At 44.3% G+C, this 20,361-nt stretch overlaps 1 protein-coding gene across 2 annotated transcripts in view; it reads left to right on the top strand.

Moving 5' to 3' along the window:
• Positions 1–307: 307 nt before the first annotated feature.
• LOC139568649 (VPS10 domain-containing receptor SorCS3-like) overlaps positions 308–20,361 on the top strand; it is a 207,669-nt gene continuing 187,615 nt past the window's right edge. Inside the window, exon 1 of one of the 2 annotated variants that reach the window (XM_071390617.1) lies at positions 308–1,278. In XM_071390617.1, coding sequence (XP_071246718.1) covers positions 550–1,278 — 729 coding nt within the window. In that variant the 5' untranslated portion in view covers positions 308–549. The remainder of the gene's footprint in view (positions 1,279–20,361) is intronic. The other variant, XM_071390618.1, reaches the window with a different exon arrangement.

The raw sequence follows: 20,361 nt of genomic DNA, 5'->3' as shown, positions 1-20,361 counted from the left end.
CCAATTACTTTGATTCGGGTTAATAAAAATAATGAGTTCTGAAGCACTATGAAGACTATAATGTGTTGGACATCCTGGTCCCTAATCACATCAAGCATCGTTATACATTGACACCATTGATTTGACTTTGATATGAACATTGTCAGATGTTATCTCTCTGCTGAAAGCTATGTTGAATAGGTATTTATCGGTCATATCATATTCGATTACTAATGGGCTATCACCACCAGTGTGAAAGCCACGGCGCATCTCTCTCTCTCTCTCTCGCTCTCTCTCCCGTTCTCAGCTCTCGCACTCCTCTCACTCTTGCGTTCGCGTTCTCTCACAGTCTCCCTCTCATCCGGGCGCACATTCGGCAGCTCGGCTTCGATACAGCTCCTCCCCTATGTGGTGGCTCCCGCGACCAGCTCCTTGAACGTGAACAGTTTAGCTGAAGAGCGCTTTTCTAAATACCCCAACAATCTCACCGACTTCGGGAGGAGTTGGTCCTCGGTTGGATAAGGTTTTCCCGCTCCGTGTGTTGGACCAAAATCTATAACTATACCAGCAATGGATACTTGGCTTGGCTTCTGCCCAGGCTTGCACTTAACTCTGTGTACCTGGCTTCTGATCTCCGCTCATACCCAGCTAAATGTCAAGGCGGAGATAACTTGCGCATCGTGCCAGTCACCGGTCCAGCTACACCTGAAGGAATTACAGCTGGATATCGGTACGCACGCGGCTGATGGTACGAGGCAGGCGGCCAAAGCTCTGGAACAGGTCCTGCTGGAGCGCCAGCTAATCGGAGTTACTGACCAAAATACTGGAGTACCAAGCGACACCCAACAGGCAGGTGTTCTTGTGAATGAGCCGAGATTCAATGACGATGGAATTACCCCAAAAGTAGCTCTGGAAGATTTAACTGGGTCTAGTGAAAACGAAGAAAGGTACCGTGGTGAATATAATATTGGGGTGAATGATTTGGGTAAAGTCAAGGATGGTGCTGAGGATGTTGCGTTACGGAGAGCGAAGCGAAGCGGTCCCGAACCTCCCGAGTTTAGGGAGAGCTTTAGGACCGGTGGCCCCGGTTTAGAAGGAGAGACATCAGATGAGAGAAGGAGTCCTGGTCCGTTACTGGACGGACACAGACTGGGCCGATCCGAATTCAAGTGGAACAGGGACGAGGGTCGAGGGACTTCCAGAGGAGATGATCCCAAACTAAGCAGCACTACTTTCGCCTTGACCGGGGATTCAGCGCATAACCACGCAGTGGTTTACTGGTCGGGGCAAAACAGCAGCGTAAGTGATGATTATCCACCATTTGTCATGTGTATTTGTATTTCACAAAATAAACCATTTTATATTATGAAGCACTACGTTTCGCCAAGGACTGTAAAGGCTTATTATATCCAAACTGTTTTGTGCACGGAAATATTCGCTTGTTTTAGCGAGTTATTTGTCCACTGTAACAGGTGCATTGGTTCAGTTGGGCACAGCAGGGCAATATCCCACATAGGTTTCAGCACCTCCAGAAGCATTCGGGGCCCGGTTGGACTGGTATTGCTATTGCACACGGAGATATGCTTGCTTGCTGCAGACTCCGTGCCCGTGCCATACCGATAGCAGCACTGCTTCACATAGCGGTTGGAAAACACTCACTATACTTGCGCATATAGGTTACTCTGACAGGTGAATTCCACTACTTTTAGTTCATTTATATGTAATGAATACGACTGAAATAAATTATAATCGTTAACGTGTCCTGTATTTTGCAATATATATGTTTTGTTATAGATCGTTTATATGTCGCTTTGGATCCGATATTTTTCATCCAATCTAGGCTAATTGATCGGGCAGATTTGTAAATATTTTTGACGTGGATATGAATTATTTGAACTCTTTACTTGTAATAACGAAATTTCGCATTGAATAAAAGCAAGCCTATGTGGTCCTCTGAATTGCTGGCTTGTTCCTGTTGCTTCTATGTTCACAATTCCTTTACAAAAGCCATAGATTTAATAGGCCTAGTTTAATAATTATATTCTATGCCTATGAATTATGTGGACTTTATATGCATATTTACCATTTATATGGATTTTTTAAATAAATGAATCTGCAAACTATCATCATACCAGAGAGGTTCCTATTCAGAATAATGTCTCGCTCCTCAAATTAATAAGCAGTGCACTTGATACCTGCACTTACACAGACACTCCAAAGGGTGGCGTACAATGTACGAGAGACTTATCATTATGCTTCCCAAAAGCTGCATTTGCAGTGGTGTAGGGATACAGAGCCTGAGACAATGGTCTCTAATGGAATCATCCAGGGAAGGACCCTTGTGAAGCCTGAACTTCCCTAGCAAACATTCACAGCACTTAGACCACTGTTCTTAATATGCCTTGGTCTATGTGATCAATACCTGTGGTGATGGTCAATAATACAATGTCATTGATTGGCAGGCTATGAGCCCGTAATAGCAGATTTACAACTGCACAGAGGAGAACTGGTATGTCATATCTGATTTTGATCCATAAATGTTGTTCTGCCACCAACATCTGTCAGTCTACATAAGGGTATTAATTAGTGATGCACTACAACCTGTCTCATCCTCTGTGAGTGAAGACAGCTTGTACTTTAACTGAGGTCACAATGGAACGTGTAGGTCATGTTAATGATAGGACCTGTCCCTGTTCTGGCTAATACTTCAGGTTTCTAATAAATAAATGGTTGTTATGACACAGATGAATCATCTTATAGAAGCAGCCAGATCATTCCATCCCAATTTTATTCTGAAATGGCTGGAATACTGACATGATTTCATCCCCCCCCCCCCCTAAAAGGGCATAGAGGCCTTCATTTGAAACAGAATAATGAGGTGAAATGAATAGAAGTTATTTCCACAACCATGCAGACTTAGAGCAGAGAAAGCCACTGAGCTCTTTTTTGAATCATTCTTACATGTTTCTTTTGTTGTTGTGGCTGCCTCTTTTTGCTTGATTTCATTTGGATTCAAAAAATGAATCCCTCAGTTTCAGTCCTCTGTCTGAAATTATTATGACCTGCTGCATGAACTTGTTTTTTAACTCACAGTGATGGCTGCGGCGGTTTGGGGAAATGTGTGTGTGTGTGTGTGTGTGCTTGGCTCTGTGTGTGTGTGTGTGTGTGTGTGTGTGTGCGCGTGCTTGGCTCTGTGTGTGTGAAAAAGTTTTTCTGGGTGTATTGTCTACCACAGCCAGCCCAACTCCCTGCCTCTGTTCCCCCAGCTGTAAATCTGTAATAGTTATCTTGAAGACGGAAACAGGCATCCATTTTGAAATATTTTCTTATGGCCAGGTAAGGGGGATTGACTGCCTACTCAAGCATGTTTTCTCCAGCTCTCAGACACTAGTACTGGACTACTTTATCTTCATTGGGCTTTAGCTCCTGATTGAATGGGTGATGAATTAAGCCCTCAAGTACGGCCTGATGGAGCCTGAAGTCCTCTAACTCTAACTTAACCACAGCAGTTAGGGTTGGTGTGTGTGTGTGGCGGAACGTGTCTACTCTGGCCTCACCCATGCATTCACTCAGTTGTCGATGTGCCACCACACTCCCTTTCCCTCTTTTACTTTTTGAAAAACTTCTACTCAGAATGCTCTGCTTGTGCTCCCTGAGCTGTGTTGTGCCCTGTGCCACTACTCCTCTAGGGTGACCTGGGTAGTAGAGGTGTTATGGTGTGTTCTGTTCCCCAAGGCAGGTTGTACCCTCTGAGGCATGTAGACAAGGCTAATGTGGTCTCTTCTCTGTCTGTCTGTGTGCTTGAGCCCTGGGTGGATACTAGCCTCCCTATGGGGAGAAAGCCTCCCTATGGGCTGAGTGTCGAGTTTCTCATTCTCAGTGGTGTTTATGAATTTAATGGCAGGTTTCCTTCTTCCTGCCAGTGTGGATCCAAAATGGCCGCCATTATTGTGCTTCATGCTTATCATTACTATCATAAAAGCCACTTTCCTAAGTGATTTTCAACCTTGATAATGTATTTCATCCATCCACTCGCTTTTGAAGTCATTGCTTCCAGTAATGCACTTCGCTTGTTGTAAATATCTACATACTGTATATGTCAATAGTGCAGGAAAATCTGCCTGCCTTGGCAGGATATATGGCAATTTTTTATCTTGATGTTTTTTCTTCAAGATACAACACACGGTTTTCTCTTTGTTCTTCATACATCCAGTGGGGAAAATCTAAATATGAATTTGCAGATTGGGACTCTGTGAGTGGTCTTTAATGTAAGGAGAGTTCATTATATATCTGGCAGGTTATCAATGTAGTGAGCTGGTCTTTTGAAATGCCTACATCTCTTTCAGAGAGCTAATATACACACACGCACGCACGCACGCACGCACGCACGCACGCACGCACGCACGCACGCACACACACACACACACACACACACACACACACACACACACACACACACACACACACACACACACACACACACACACACACACACACACACACACACACACACACACACAGTAATGTACAGTAATGTACTGCACATGTGGAACTCTTTCATACACATTCATTAACTATACTGTTGGCATACTGCATGGACCATAATTGGAGACATTTAATTTCTTCAATAATTGCAGTACATTTAGTAGACTCAAGCACCTGGCTCCTCAACCTGAACGAAGGAATATGTTAGTACACATGGATTCTTCCCCTCATAATAAACTAAAATAAACTGAAATGAATTGAACTGTTCTGAAATTAACTGAACTCAACTGATATGAATTTAACTAAACTGAAATGATCTGAACTAAACTGAAATGTATTGAACTGAAATAAACTGAAGTAAACTGAAATGAACTGAACTCAACTGAAATGAACTGAACTCAACTGAAATGAAATAAACTGAACTAAACTGAAATGAACTGAAATTAATTTTACAAACTGAAATTAATTGAACTGAACTGAAATGAACTTCCTTAGTCAACAACATCCACTCGTCTGGAAGAATATCGTTGTTTGCCACCCCCTTACTGCACCCACCGACAGTGAGGAGAGGGTGGTGTAGTTGGTTGGCATAGCTAGACACAGCTTTGGGATCCATGCTGAGGCCTGGAGCATGATTTAGGATGTACACAGGTGGCTTGTTCCTAGCCCTGTCTGTGTCTCTTCTCACCCCTTGGATGGCTTCCCTTCCATTTAGTGATGCTAATGGCTTGTAAAGTGGCACTATTTTGCTACCTACCGCTATGGAGGAACTAACTGCTCTGGAGGAAGAAGGGAAGAGAGGAGGATAGGATGGGATAAATAATGCACTCTTCCAAAGGGACTATTCCTCTTTTCATCCCTCCATCCCCTCCCCTCTTTGTCTACATGTTTACAAATGTGTTTTCCCAGCCCTTGTTTCCTCTCCGCAGTGGAAGTAGTGAAGCTTGGTGGCAAGACGTCATGCGCCGCCATGACTAAATGGAGGATTCGTCTTGACTTGCCCCCCAGAGCTAACGTCTTGGCAGTTGACCCAACCTTTTCAGGCTAGCGTTTAGCATCTTGTTTAGTCGCTTTATCAAGATTGACTACATGCATGTCATTTATTATCTAGTTAATGGACTGGATTGAGAGAAACATGTGAAAGGTGATGGAATTATACATAGGGTCCTCGTTTTACCTTAGTGAACTTTCCCTGGTCGGGCCAGGTCATGAAACTCCTTGTCATAACTGCTCTCCAAGACCTACTGAATAAGGTAGTTTAACGTAACTACAGTTGGCTTATCAGCGTTTGATAGCCACACATTTACCCAGTATGCCTGCATTGATGCTGCATTGATGCCTGCATTACAACACATTCAAGGTCAATTACAATCACATTACATAGCACCTGCTGTTGGAACAGAGCAACATCTAAGACCACAGAAGTCACTAAAAGCCTTGAGACTCACGTCTCCTGCATGGCTCGGAGCTACCCATTGGATCAAAGGTTCTGAAGGCAGCCAATCACCAAGCTAATGGTCTCATTCTGTTTCCTGTGCCATCGCCACGGTAGAGGTACTAGAGTAGGCCTTGGTGGAAGGATACGTTAAGAATGTATGACTTGAGTGTAATAATACGCTTGGACACTGATCCCGTTCTGCAGTACAAGGGTGTCGACAGAGCACTGAGCTGCATTTGTGGCATACGTGTGTGTGAGTTTGTCAGTGTGTGTGTGTTAGAGAGAGAGTGTCTGTGTGTGGGTGTTAATTACATTAATATAAAAGTGTCAAATGTGATTTGGTTTCATTTGGTTTCATCTTCATTCTATTAAACCTCTTTTTCCACAGGGGCTAGCTCAGAATAAAGTAGGAGCCGACCGTGACATTGTCTCTGGCTCTCTAACAGCTGATTCCAGTACAGTTTGGATGGTAGTGGTTGGACTGTCGTTGTCTGACTCTCTCTAGTTCTCTAACAGCTGATCTCAGACCAGTTTTGCATGGTAGTGGTTGGACTGCATGGTGCAGTGTAGTAGGTAGATCGAAGTAGGTAGTATTTGCAGCATGCTCCCCCTGGGCATAGAGTCTTGACCTTTACCACCTGCTTTTTGAGGCAAAGTGGGATACCTTGTAACGTCGATCTCTCTTGGCATTTCCTGAATGTTAGCACACTAGGCAGAACGCAATGACTAAGTAATGATGTCAGAGAGGATGTTGAGGTAGGAGATCACCTACCTCTCTCTGTCTCTCTCACACACACAAACACTATTTCCCTCCCCCTTCCTCTTTCTGTCACTCTCTCCCTCTCTTTCTCACACGGTCGGGTGAATGGTGTCACTCTTGTGAGGGGTTGCCGTTGGTGCAGACCAATAATGACACATTTTATCCCAGGACCCACACTCAATTAACACACTGTCTAATTAAAATGATCTAGCGGTTTATCTATGAAAAAGACTGTGTGTGGCTGTAAAACGGGGCCACGCCACATTAACTTTAGTATCCCCTTCTCCTTCTCTTTTTATTCCCATTTATATTTTAATGATAATAACCTGCTTAAACATCGGCCATTACCAAACATATTGTGTAAGCATCTTTCATTTAGTGGAGGGAAATAGACGCAGCTTGATGATAGGAGATTTGCTAACAGAGTTAGTCTAGGGAAGCAAGCAGTATGTGACTTTGAACTCCTGTCTCACCATTGTATTTTCTAAAGGAAGACTCTCAGTTTGGAAACCAAATCTGTAGGTACAGTATGCTCACTTAATCTGTTTTTCAGGAGTCATTTCACTGGACAATCTGTGCCAAAGTGACAGTAGCTGTGAATGGCTGGACCTTTGGGATTGGAGCCCAGTTGATTTGATGGTGGAAGCTCTACAGAGAGAGAGACAGTCTGGCAGTACAGATCGACCCCTGTTTGTCAGTCTGTTGTCCCAAGCAGACCTCTCTCTCTCTCTCTCTCTCTCTCTCTCTCTCTCTCTCTCTCTCTCTCTCTCTCTCTCTCTCTCTCTCTCTCTCTCTCTCTCTCTCTCTCTCTCTCTCTCTCTCTCTCTCTCTCTCTCTCTCTCTCTCTCTCTCTCTCTCTCTCTCTCTCTCTCTCTCTCTCTCTCTCTCTCTCTCTCTCTCTCTCTCTCTCTCTCTCTCTCTCTCTCTCTCTCTCTCTCTCTCTCTCTCTCTCTCTCTGAGTTTGACTATCCTCATTAAAGTCGCCTCTAAACAAATGATAGTCACCCCCTCTACACATTTACATTTTTAATAACGCTTTAACAGAAGTAAAGACGAGCTTGATTTGAAACCTAATAATACAGCAGTGCTCAGTAAAACAGAGAGAGAGAGAGTGTTCATAGATATCACTGCATTATTCATTTGCCTTCTCTTTAGAGGAGTTTCGCTGAGTGGGAGGGGCATCAGAACATGAGCTAGCTAGTTTCACTGCTTTGGAGTTGGTTTTACACAATGTGGGATTGTTATGAATGAAAAGGGCCTGGAGTTATCCTTGACTGCGTATCCCAATCAGGAGATACTTTGGGCCCATTTGATAGCCTATACTTAGTGCCTAAGGTAATACTCTGGGCCCTTGTGATAGCCTATAATAACTAGTGCCCACAGTTTAATCAAGTCAGGAGTTGCTCCGGGGCCTAGTCATGAAAAGGCCTTGTGTGAACAATGCCCTTAGGTAAGGTGTTAATTGCTTCTAAATCTCTTTGATACAGTATGTAGGCTAGCACCTGTCTGCTCCATTGGACAACAGCCGATTTCTATCTCCAGACAGTTTACATAAACACAGAAGGATTGTTACTGCTTTCCTTATGTATCTGGTTATTACCTGTCTAGGGCTGCGTCCCACATGGCACCCTATTCCCTATGTAGTGCCCATATAGCTCTGGTCAAAAGGAGTGCACTATGTAGAGTATAGGATACTCATTCAGTCATTTGGGACTCATTCTAGCAGGCCTCAATAAAAGACGAGGAAATTGCCAGATATCCTGGTATGTCTGGGTGTGTGCCTTGAAGTTTCCTCAGTCCCCAGATTGATTATAAATAGCTTCTACCACTGTTGTTATTAAAATGTGAGGCCATAAGGGGGAAATGATGATGCAACTTTGTTTTAATGAGGGAATGTGATATACTGTAAGTTGATTATACAGCAGTAGCATTACTTAACAAGTGTTTGGTGGTAAATTGCTGAATGAGAGGTTGACACACACACACACACACACATTTACATTTAAGTCATTTAGCAGACGCTCTTATCCAGAGCGACTTACAAATTGGCAAGTTCATACATATTCATCCTGGTCCCCCCGTGGGGAATGAACCCACAACCCTGGCGTTGCAAGCGCCATGCTCTACCAACTGAGCCACACGGGACCACACACACACCTCCCCCTGCTAATTTAAATATGTAAAAGTTGTTAGTCTCTCTCTCTCTCTCTCTCTCTCTGTCTCTCTCTCTCTCTCTCTCTCTCTCTCTCTTCATACTGTATTATAAAGCCTGAGTTCAGACAGAGTTGAGTTGAACACCTGCAGTAATGTTGAGAAATGAATGGTAACAAGCGTGTAACTAAATAAATACTTACCCTGACACATTTTTGGTGTTTCAGCTTACTCACTACTTTTTGCTCTTCTGGCTGCTACGTCGAAAAACGCAGCAATTTTCTGCAGCGAGGCCCATAGAGCTGTACACAGCACATAAACACACCCTGGTTCTCTCTCTCCCATCTATCTATCTATCTATCTATCTAATGTAAGTATTATTTTTTTGGGGGGGGCTCTTGAAAACTAAACAGTGTATCTCAAGAGATTTCATCCTGCAAAATGTCAAATAAATAAATACATCTCTCTCTCTCTCTCTCTCTCTCTCTCTCTCTCTCTCTCTCTCTCTCTCTCTCTCTCTCTCTCTCTCTCTCTCTCTCTCTCTCTCTGTCTCTATTTCTCTTTCCTTTCTTGCCATAGCTTTTATTGTTTCCCTCTCTTTATGTCTCTACTATATCCATTTTATCACCCTCCCTTTTGAATGGTTGTAATACAGTCTGCTTTATTTCATTGTTATCCTGTGTCCCAACTGTGATACTCTTGATACCTGTGTAACAGTACATAAGGAAATACTGAAGTCTGCAGGTATTGTCAGTAGCTACCACTTCAGGGCAGCCCAAATAAAAGCCTCACAACATCTGTTGTCTGCCACCAAAGCCTCTCTGTGTCTTTTCCCAACTGGGGTATAGCTTGCTAGTGGTAACAGTAGCGCCTACCAACAGCTACAGTTGTTGTAAGGTTCTGTATTTATTTTCTTAGTCAACCTCGTGTTCTGTTTCGTTGTGTTCTTGAACGTAGCGCTGTCTTTCATTTTTGTTCATTGATTTCACCTGTGTTAGTTACTCAGTTCAGTTCATTCTATTTGTGCCTTTTGTGAGGTATTGTTAGTTTTGACTCTACTAAGCCTTTCCCTAGCTTGTTTGTGAGAACCAGTTATAGCCTTCAGTCCTGGTTTTGATTCACCTGCCTGTTTGCCTACCTGTGTATGACCATTGCCTGCCTGTGACCACGATTCCTGCCTTCTGCGAAGGCCGAAATAAACACCTGCCACGCTTTGCACGTGCATCTACACATTTCTCTCCCTGAGTATTCATTACAGAATACCTCACCTAAACACGTAATGGATTCAGCGGAGCTACAGCAGCGCCTAACCCAGCAAGATGAGCGTATGGAGGAAATCTGCCATCTTCTCCGACAGCCTAACCCTACTCCTCCGATGCCAGGTATCGTAACCCATAGCCCTCCTTCATTCATATCCATACCTGGAAAATGTCATGGATTTCTGATGCAACGCAGCAAATACATTGAGCACAACCCCACTAACTTCGCCACCCACAAGAGCAGGGTGGATTTTGTTGTGTCTCTACTCACAGGCAAAGCCCTGGATTGGGCCACTGCCATATCGAATGCCAACAGAACTCGGATCCGAGACCCGTTTCCACACCCTCTTCAAAGAGGTATTCGATCACTCTCCTTCCGGTCGTCCTATAGGAGACCTCCTCATAGAACTTCAGCAAGGACGCAATTCAGCTGCCGAGTATGCCCTCGAGTTCTGCACCATGGCTGCAGGGAGTGGATGGAGTGAGGTTGCTTTACCTACCATCTACCGAAGAGGGCTCAACAGGGAACTTCAGGCAGAGCTGGCCTGTAGAGGTGACCTTCAGGATTTAAATCAATACATTCGTATGTCCATCTCCATCAACCACCTCATCGCTGCCAAAGAACTCTGCCACCCAGGAACCCGAAACCTTCTCTTTCCATGATTTCGTCATCCTGTCCGAGTCTTCCAGAGCCCATGCAGTTGGGCCATGCTCCTCTCCCGTTTATTGAACGTCAAAGGCGGATCCATGAAAGGCTCTGCCTATACTGTGGAGGGAAAGATCATCTACTCAGCCATTGCCATGTTCGCCCCCCACGGAGAGATGAGAAGGGTCCCTCCTCTGCCATGCAGGTAGGAGTGTCCTTATTTCTAAATATCTCCCAGAAGCAGTTCTCCATCTCAGTATTGATAACCGTGAAGGGGGTTACTAAGTACGTAGAGGGCTTGATAGATTCGGGAGCGGCAGGTAATTTTATCGGTCACCAGTTAGTACAAGAGCTTGACATTGATCTAAAACCTGTCACCCTCCATTTAGGGTTAACACCCCTGGACGGGCAGCCATTGTGCACAGGTTTCATTACGCACCTGACACAGAGCGTCACCCTCCAGTTTGGAGTCTTCCACACCGAAACCATTCAATTCATGGAACTCTCATCCCCCAAACAGCCACTCATCTTCGGACACCCTGGCTTTGTCGTCACGACCCTGCCATCTCGTGGCGACAAGGTGAACTACTGTCTAGGTCTTCTACCTTCTTCACCAGTTGTCTCAGCCTACCATGCAGAGCCACCACCATTGAGGACTTTGCCTCTGCAGTGCCACACACGATACCATCTGAATACGCTCAGTACAGCAATGTCTTCAGCAAAATCAAGGCCTCCACTCTGCCACCACATCGCCCAGGGGACTCTGCTATTGACTTACTCCCTGGAGTGTCCCCACCGAAGGGCCGTCTTTACCCCTTATCTATCCCGGAAAATGAGGCAAATGGAGAACTGCATTGATAAAACACTGGAAAATGGTTTCATTCGCCCTTCTTCTTCCCTGGCTGTGTCCAGCTTCTTCGTTGGAAAAAATTACGGTGCTCTCCGTCCATGTATTGATTACAATTCCCTGAATGACGTCATGGTCAAGAACCGTTTCCCTCTTCCTCTGATCCCAGCGACCCTTGAATAAGTGACCCGTGCCAACATCTATACAAAACTCGACCTGCGAAGTACATATAACCTTGGTCATATACGTGAAGGCGACGAATGGAAGACGGTCTTTATCACCACACGAGGACACTACTAATCCCTGTTCATGCCCTAGGGCCTTACTAACGCCCCCGCCGTCTTCCAATCCTTTATGAACAAGATTTTCCAGGATATGATCAACCGCTTTTCATCGTCCACAATGATGACTTCCTGATTTACTCCCAATCCCTGAAGGAACACATACAGCATGTGCAAAAGGTTCTTCAATGGCTCCTTGACCATAACGTTTATGTAAAGACTGAAAACAGCACTTTCCATGTAACCTTGGTAAACTTCCTCGGTTTGGATGAGAACAAAGTCACCGCCGTCAGTAACTGGCCCAAACCCACCACCGTTAAGGAACTCCAATGTTTCATTGGGTTCTCCAACTACTATCACCGGTTCATTCGGCACTTCAGTTCTACTGCCGCTCCCCTCACTGCCCTTACCAGCCAAAAGACCCGGACCCTTCAATGGACTGATACCACCCTGACTGCCTTCCACAACTTGAAACGCCTCTTCACCTCAGCTACTGTCCTTCGCCAACCTGATCCGACCCTTCCTTTCACCCTGAAAGTGGATGCCTCCGAAGTAGGAGCCATACTCTCTCACTGGGTGGGAACACCCCCAAAATCACATCCCTGTACCTTCTTCTCCAGGAAATCCTCCACTGAGAGGAATTTCGATGTGGGGAACAGAACTCCTTGCCATCAAGCTGGCCCTCGAAAGGAATGGTACCACTGGTTGGAGGGCGCACAACATCCCTTTCTCGTCATAACAGATCATCGTAATCTGGAAAATATCAGAGGGGTCAAGAGGTTAAAGTCCAGACAAGCCAGCTGGGCTCTTCACATGCTTCCATTTTCATGTTACTTACGTCCCTGGAAAGAAAAACGTAAAAGCTGATGCTCTCTCCTGCCAGTTTGACCTTCCGACCAGTAACTCAGACCCTACACCCATTCTTCTTTCCTCTTGCATTATGGGACCGGTACAGCGGGAGGTTCACTCTGGCATACAAGAAGCCCTCACCTCAGTCCCGGCTCCTCCTGAGACACTGGCTGGGAGGAGTTACGTACCAGCAGCTGTTAGACCCTAACTGATGCAATGTTGTCACACATCCTTGGGGTCAGGACATCCGGACATTACACAGACCAGCAAACTTCTAGTCCTTAAGTGCTGGTGGTCCTCACTGGCATCAGACATAAGGGATTACGTACTCTCCTGTCTAGTCTGCACCCAAACCAAAAGCCCTCGTCATCTCCCTTCCGGTAAGCTTCAACCTTTGCCAATCCCTCACAGACCCTGGTCCCACATAGCTGTTGACTTCATCACAGACCTTCCTGAATCCTCTGGTAACACCAGCATCCTTGTCATAGTAGACCGTTTTTATAAAATGTGTTGCCTTGTTCCTCTTCCTCATTTATCTAACGCCATGGAATTGGCTGAGTGTATGCTCCAGCAGGTGTTTCGTCTGTATGGGATTCCGGAGGACATCGTCTCTGACAGCGGGCCCCAGTTTGTCTCCCGGGTATGGCGAAGCTTCTGTGACCGACTGGGGGTAAGCCTTTTCCTAGCTTGTTTGTGAGAACCAGTTATAGCCTTCAGTCCTAGTTTTGATTCACCTGCCTGTTTGTCTACCTGTGTTTGTCTGCCTGTGACCATGATTCCTGCCTTCTGCGAAGGTCGAAATAAACACCTGCCGCGCTCTGCGCATAAATCTACACCTTTTTCTCCCTGAGTATTCATTACAGTTGTCTGCTAGTGATCGAGGCTAATACTGTTGTAAGCCTCAAACAACATGGGTAACATACTTAAAAAATAATATGTTGATGAATGTCTTTGTCTGTAACGCTGTTTCACTTAAAATCCAAAGTGCTGTAGTACAGAGCCAAAACACCTAAAAAAATGTCACTGTCCAAATACTTTTGGAGCTCACTGTACATAAACTCATTACGTCTCCAAATGGGAGACGACAGCTAAGGTTCTAGTGTGTTCAGGGATTCACCTGAACCCTAACAGTGAATACATTGTTGTGTAATCTCACTACACTGAAAGTAAGTCGGGTTATAAACTCATCAAAAAAGGAAACGTCCTCTCACTGTCAACTGCGTTTCTTTTCAGCAAACTTAACATGTGTAAATATTTGTATGAACATAACAAGATTCAACAACTGAGACAAACTGCACAAGTTCCACAGACATGTGACTAACAGAAATGGAATAATGTGTCCCTGACCAAAGTGGGGGTCAAAATCAAAAGTAACAGTAGGTATCTGGTGTGGCCACCAACTGCATGAAGTACTGCAGTGCATCTCCTCCTCATGGACTGCACCAGATTTGCCAGTTCTTGCTGGGAGATGTTACCCCACTCTTCCACCAAGGCACCTGCAAGTTCCCTGACATTTCTGGGGGGAATGGCCCTAGCCTTCACCCTCTGATCCTACAGGTCCCATATGTGCTCAATGGGATTGAGATCTGGGCTCTTCGATGGCCATGGCAAAACACTGACATTCCTGTCTTGCAGGAAATCACGAACAGAACGAGCAGTATGGCTGGTGGCATTGTCATGCTGGAGGGTCATGTCAGGATGAGCCTGCAGGAAGGGTACCACATGAGGGAGGAGGATGTCTTCCCTGTAACGCACAGCGTTGAGATTGCCTGCAATGACAAGCTCAGTCCGATGATGCTGTGATACACCGCCCCAGACCATGACGGACCCTCCACCTCCAAATCAATCCCGCTCCAGAGTACAGGCCTCAGTGTAACGCTCATTCCTTTGAAGATAAATGCGAAGCCGACCATCACCCCTGGTGAGACAAAACTGCGACTCGTCAGTGAAGAGCACTTTTTGCCAGTCCTGTCTGGTCCTGCGATGGTGGGTTTGTGCCCATAGGCGACATTGTTGCCGGTGATGTCTGGTGAGGACCTGCCTTACAACAGGCCTACAAGCCCTCAGTCCAGCCTCTCTCAGCCTATTGCGGACAGTCTGAGCACTGATGCAGGGATTGTGCGTTCCTGGTGTAACTCGGGCAGTTGTTGCTGCCATCCTGTACCTTTCCCACAGGTGTGATGTTCAGATGTACTGATCCTGTGCAGGTGTTGTTACACGTGGTCTCTAGGACTCTGGGATGCTGGCCTTCTAGGCAGAGTTGCAAAGAAAAAGCCATATCTCAGACTGGCCAATAAAAAGAAAAGTTTAAGATGGGCAAAAGAACACAGACACTGGACAGAGGAACTCTGCCTAGAAGGCCAGCATCCCGGAGTCATTCTTCAGTCATCATTCTTAAATGGAAGAAGTATGGAACCACCAAGACTCTTCCTAGAGCTGGCCGCCCGGCCAAACTGAGCAATCGGGGAGAAGGGCCTTGGTCATGGAGGTGACCAAGATCCCGATGGTGACTCTGACAGAGCCCCAGATTTCCTCTGTATTTGTATTTGTATTTATTATGGATCCCCATTAGCTGCTGCCAAAGCAGCTACTACTCTTCCTGGGGTCCAGCAAAATTTAGGCAGTTTATACAATTTAAAAACATTACAATACATTCACAGATTTCACAACACACTGTGTCCCCTCAGGCCCCTACTCCACCACTACCACATACCTACAGTACTAAATCCATGTGTATGTATAGTGCGTATGTTATCGTGTGATTAGATATTAAAATTAGATATTAAGCGCTTAAAAGTGACTCTGGGAATCTAATTGGGAAGTAGAGGGAACTAAGTAAGAACATTGGGGGTTGAATCTAGATGCAGAATCTATGTCACTACAGTCTCTGTCTTAATCATCTCCATCTCTCACATGTCAAACCCATGTGTTGTCTATATGATCAGTCATATTGTATGTGTCTGTCAATACATGTGTAGCCTACAGAGTGTGGAGGAATTCAATTCACAACTCCATATCGAGTGTAGTGCTTTGGTTCTGAACCCTATAGAGTCCCTATCTGTTAAAGAGGATACCACTGTACAATCCTACATACAGTATGGATTCACTATCTGTAAAAGAGGATCCCACTGTACAATCCTACATACAGTATGGATTCACTATCTGTAAAAGAGGATCCCACTGTACAATCCCATATACAGTGTCAAGTTGTCTAATGATGGGAGACAGGCACAGGAATACGTATAAGGGGTTTTATGTACTCCACCCAAGAAAAAGAGTGAGGTGTAAACCTCTAAACAACACACGGGATGAGACCTGTAAAACAAGTGCACAATAGCATGGAAGCTGATACAACAGCACAGGTACTCACAGGACAAACGGACATGGTAACAATAACCGACAAGGACAATGGGGAACAGAGGGCACAAATATAACATTCTAATCAGGGGGAATGGGAACCAGGTGTGGGGAATGGGAACCAGGTGTGGGGAATAGGAACCAGGTGTGCGTAATGAGACAAGACAGTCCGGGGTTGATGGTAATGAATCCAGTTCAGTGACGCCTAGAAGGCCGGTGACGTAGACCTCCGGAGCTGGTGAACGGAATGAACAGCAGTAGCAGTACCGGGGGGATCCGTGACATACAGTATTGAGTCACTATCTGTAAAAGAGGATTCCACTGTACAATCCTACATACAGTATGGAGTCACTATCTGTAAAAGAGGATCCCACTGTACAATCCTACATACAGTGTGGATTCACTATCTGTAAAAGAGGATCCCACTGTACAATCCTACATACAGTGTGGATTCACTATCTGTAAAAGAGGATCCCACTGTACAATCCTACATACAGTATGGATTCACTATCTGTAAAAGAGGATGCCATTGTTCAGAATCTGTGATTACTGTTTTGACAGAACGAGTGGTGGAGAGTATTAAAACGTTACCTACAGTGAAGTAAGCAAATGACGACACCACCATGGCAGCGATGTTGGTGATCCCAACGTTAACGCCTTTAATCATGTTCATTCAAATGGGTTGGAGGGGTGGTGGTGTGTATGTGTGTGCGTGCGTGCGGGTTTGGCCGTGTGTGTGTGGCCGTAGCTCAGTGTGCATGTGTGTGTGTGTGTGTGTGTGTATGTGTGTGTGTGTGTGTGTGTGTGTGTGTGTGTGTGTGTGTGTGTGTGTATGCATGTGTCTGTGCCAATGTTTGTGTTGCTTCACAGTCCCCCTGTTCCAAAAGTTTTTTTTTTTTTTATCTTGCTTGCCTCATTTACTTGATGTGGAATAGAGTTCCATGTAGTCATGGCTCTATGCAGTACTGTGTGCCTCCCATAGTCTGTTCTGGACTTGGGGACTGTGAACAGACCTCTTGTGACATGTCTTGTGGGGTATGCATGGGTGTCCGAGCTGTGTGCCAGTCATTTAGACAGACAACTCGGTGCATTCAACATGTCAATACCTCTCATAAATAAAAGTAGTGATGAAGTCAATCTCTCCTCTACTTTCAGCCAAGAGAGATTGACATGCATATTATTAATATTAGCTCTCTGTGTACATCCAAGGGCAAACCGTGCTGCCCTGTTCTGAGCCAATTGCAATTTTCCTAAGTCCTTTTTTGTGACACCTAACCAGAAGACTGAACAGTAGTCAAGGTGCGACAAAACTAGTGCCTGTAGTACCTGCCTTGTTGATAGTGTTGTTAAGAAGGCAGAGCATTGCTTTATTACAGACAGACTTCTCCTCGTCTTAGCTACTACTGCATCAATATGTTTTGACCATGGCAGTTTACAATCCAGGGTTACTCCAAGCAGTTTAGTCATCTCAACTTGCTCATTTTCCAGATTATTTATTACAAGATTTAGTTGAGGTTTAGGGTTTAGTGAGTGTTTTGTTCCAAATACAATGCTTTTAGTTTTTGTTGGGCTAACCAACCTATTGTTGGGCTAACCTATTGTTGGGCTAACCTATTGTTGGGCTAACCTATTGTTGGGCTAACCTATTGTTGGGCTAACCTATTGTTGGGCTAACCTATTGTTGGGCTAACCTATTGTTGGGCTAACCTATTGTTGGGCTAACCTATTCCTTGCCACCCACTCTGAAACTGCAGCTCATTGTTGAGTGTTGCAGTCATTTCAGTCGCTGTAGTAGCTGACGTGTAAAGTGTTGAGTCATCCGCATACATAGACACTCTGGCTTTACTCAAAATCAGTGGCATGTCATTAGTAAAAATTGAAAAAAGCAGGGGGCCTAAACAGCTACCCTTGGGAATTCCTGATTCTAACTGGATTATATTTGAGAGGCTTCCATTAAAGAACCCCCTCTGTGTTCTGTTAGACAAGTAACTCTTTATCCACATTATAGCAGGGGGTGTAAAGCCATAACACATACGTTTCTCCAGCAGCAGACTATGATCCATAATGTCAAAAGCTGCACTGAAGTCTAATAAGACAGCCCCCACAATCATGTTATCATCAATTTCTCTCAGCCAATCATCAGTCATTTATGTAAGTGCTGTGCTTATTGAGTGTTCTGCCCTATTAGCATGCTGAAATTCTGTTGTCAATTTGTTTACTGTGAAATAGCATTGTATCTGGTCAAACACAATTTTTTCCAGAAGTTTACTATGGGTTGGTAACAGGTTGATTGGTCGGCTATTTGAGCCAGTAAAGGGGGCTTTACTATTCTTGGGTAGTGGAATGACTTTAGCTTCCCTCCAGGCCTGAGGGCACACTCTCTCTAGTAGGCTTAAATTGAAGATGTGGCAAATAGGAGTGGCAATATCGTCTGCTATTATCCTCAGTAAATTTCCATCCAGATTGTCAGACCACGGTGGCTTGTCATTGTTGAAAGACAACAATCATTTTTTCACCTCTTCCACACTGACTTTACGGAATCCAAGTACAATTCTTGTCTTTCATAATTTGGTCCGATATACTTGGATGTGTAGTGTCAGCGTTTGTTGCTGGCATGTCATCCCTAAGTTTGCTTATCTTGCCAAAGAAAAAGTAATTAAAGTAGTTTGCAATATCAGTGGGCTTTGTGATGAATGAGACATCTGATTCAATGAATGAAGGAGCCGAGTTGGCTTTTTTTCCCAAAATGTAATTTAATGTTCTGTGGCGGAAGAATCAGAATTAGTTGGGTAACATAGATAATTAAGATGTTTTATTTGCATAATAGTGAGGTACTTGTCATTAGAATGTATCCTTTTGGACTATAGTGTTGGCAGTTGCACTTTTCCCTCAGCTAGGGCACAGTCACTTGGGGCCCAGAGAGGGGAGAGGTCAGGCTTGTCTTTCACATGTCCCTGGTGCTATGCAGAATATCAGAAAGGGAAGAGGACAGAATGGAACATTGTCTTCATATGTGAATGTGTCTTTACCTATTCTTAAACCATGTGAAGGGATGGCGTGATTAATGGGGAACAGATTACTTGTCTTCACAATGTCTGTGTTCCAGTCACTCCCTCCTTTTCCCATTGGGGGGAGGTGTATGGCATTGTCTGGAAACATTGTATGTCCTCTCTGATCTTACACTTATCCTGGGATAGTGTATGACCTAGAAGCTCACTCCCATCAGTGAGCTTGTCCAGGAGTGGGGTCAAGAGGGGGTTTACTTGAGATGGGAGTATCTAGAGTTGATAATTGATTTATGCCATTGGATGAGTTGGTGTTTTTGTACTATGAAGTACCAGGAACGAGATTAGAACCTTGTCTGAGGGACCAAACTCAACGATAATTAATAGCGAATGTTATCTGGCTAAGGGATACTCCTTTCTCAAGAAAAAGTCTTTCTTTGTGAACAGTTCCTAAGATCTGTAATTTGTCATTTAAATTGAGAGGGGTGTATCTTGGCTATAAAAGATCGTTGTACTTTTCTGTTGGTACTTCTCAACGGTTCATTAGAAACAGTGAATTGTTGAAAGTCAAATGCTATTGCAAAGCTTATTATTATTATTAAAGATGTAGTTTAAGTATAACTCTGACTGGTGTGTAGTTTGTATCTCTCCTCATTTGGTAAAGCAGAAATATGCCACCACAGTTCCCCAAAGCTTTTTACTATCATTCTTTATATAATTTATCTTTGTTTCATAGTGTAGTTTATTTTTCTATTTATTTAGTTTAGTCACGATTTCTTAATTTGCAGTACATTTGCCAATCAGTTGAGCTGCCAGACTTAATTGTCATACCTTTTGCCTCAACCCTCTCAACCATAACATTTTTCAATTCCTCATCAATCCAAGGGGATTTAACAGTTTTTACAGTCATTTTCTTAATGTGTTCGTGCTTATTAGTAACTGGAATAAGTAGTTTCATTAATGCATCAAGTGCAGCGTCTGGTTGCTCCTCATTAGGTCGCAGTTGCAAATGAGACCTTGTTCTCAACTAGCCTACTTGGTTAAATAAAAAATATAAAAAAATTACACACCACAGACGGGCAAAAATTCTTTACATCATCAACATATGAATCACAACAAAACTTCTTGTATGACCTCTTATACACTATATTAGGCCCAGACTTTGGAACTTTGGTTTTCCTAGATATGACTACTATATTGTGATCACTACATTCGATGGATTTGGATACAGCTTTCAAACAAATATCTGCAGCGTTAGTAAAGATCTGATCAATGCATGTTGATGATTTCATTCCTGTGCTGTT

The sequence above is a fragment of the Salvelinus alpinus genome, chromosome 2, assembly GCF_045679555.1.
Source record: "Salvelinus alpinus chromosome 2, SLU_Salpinus.1, whole genome shotgun sequence".
In the NCBI taxonomy this organism is placed as follows: Eukaryota; Metazoa; Chordata; class Actinopteri; order Salmoniformes; family Salmonidae; genus Salvelinus; species Salvelinus alpinus.
The sequence above is the reverse complement of the archived record's forward strand: the minus strand, read 5'-3'. Positions and strand labels throughout refer to the sequence as shown.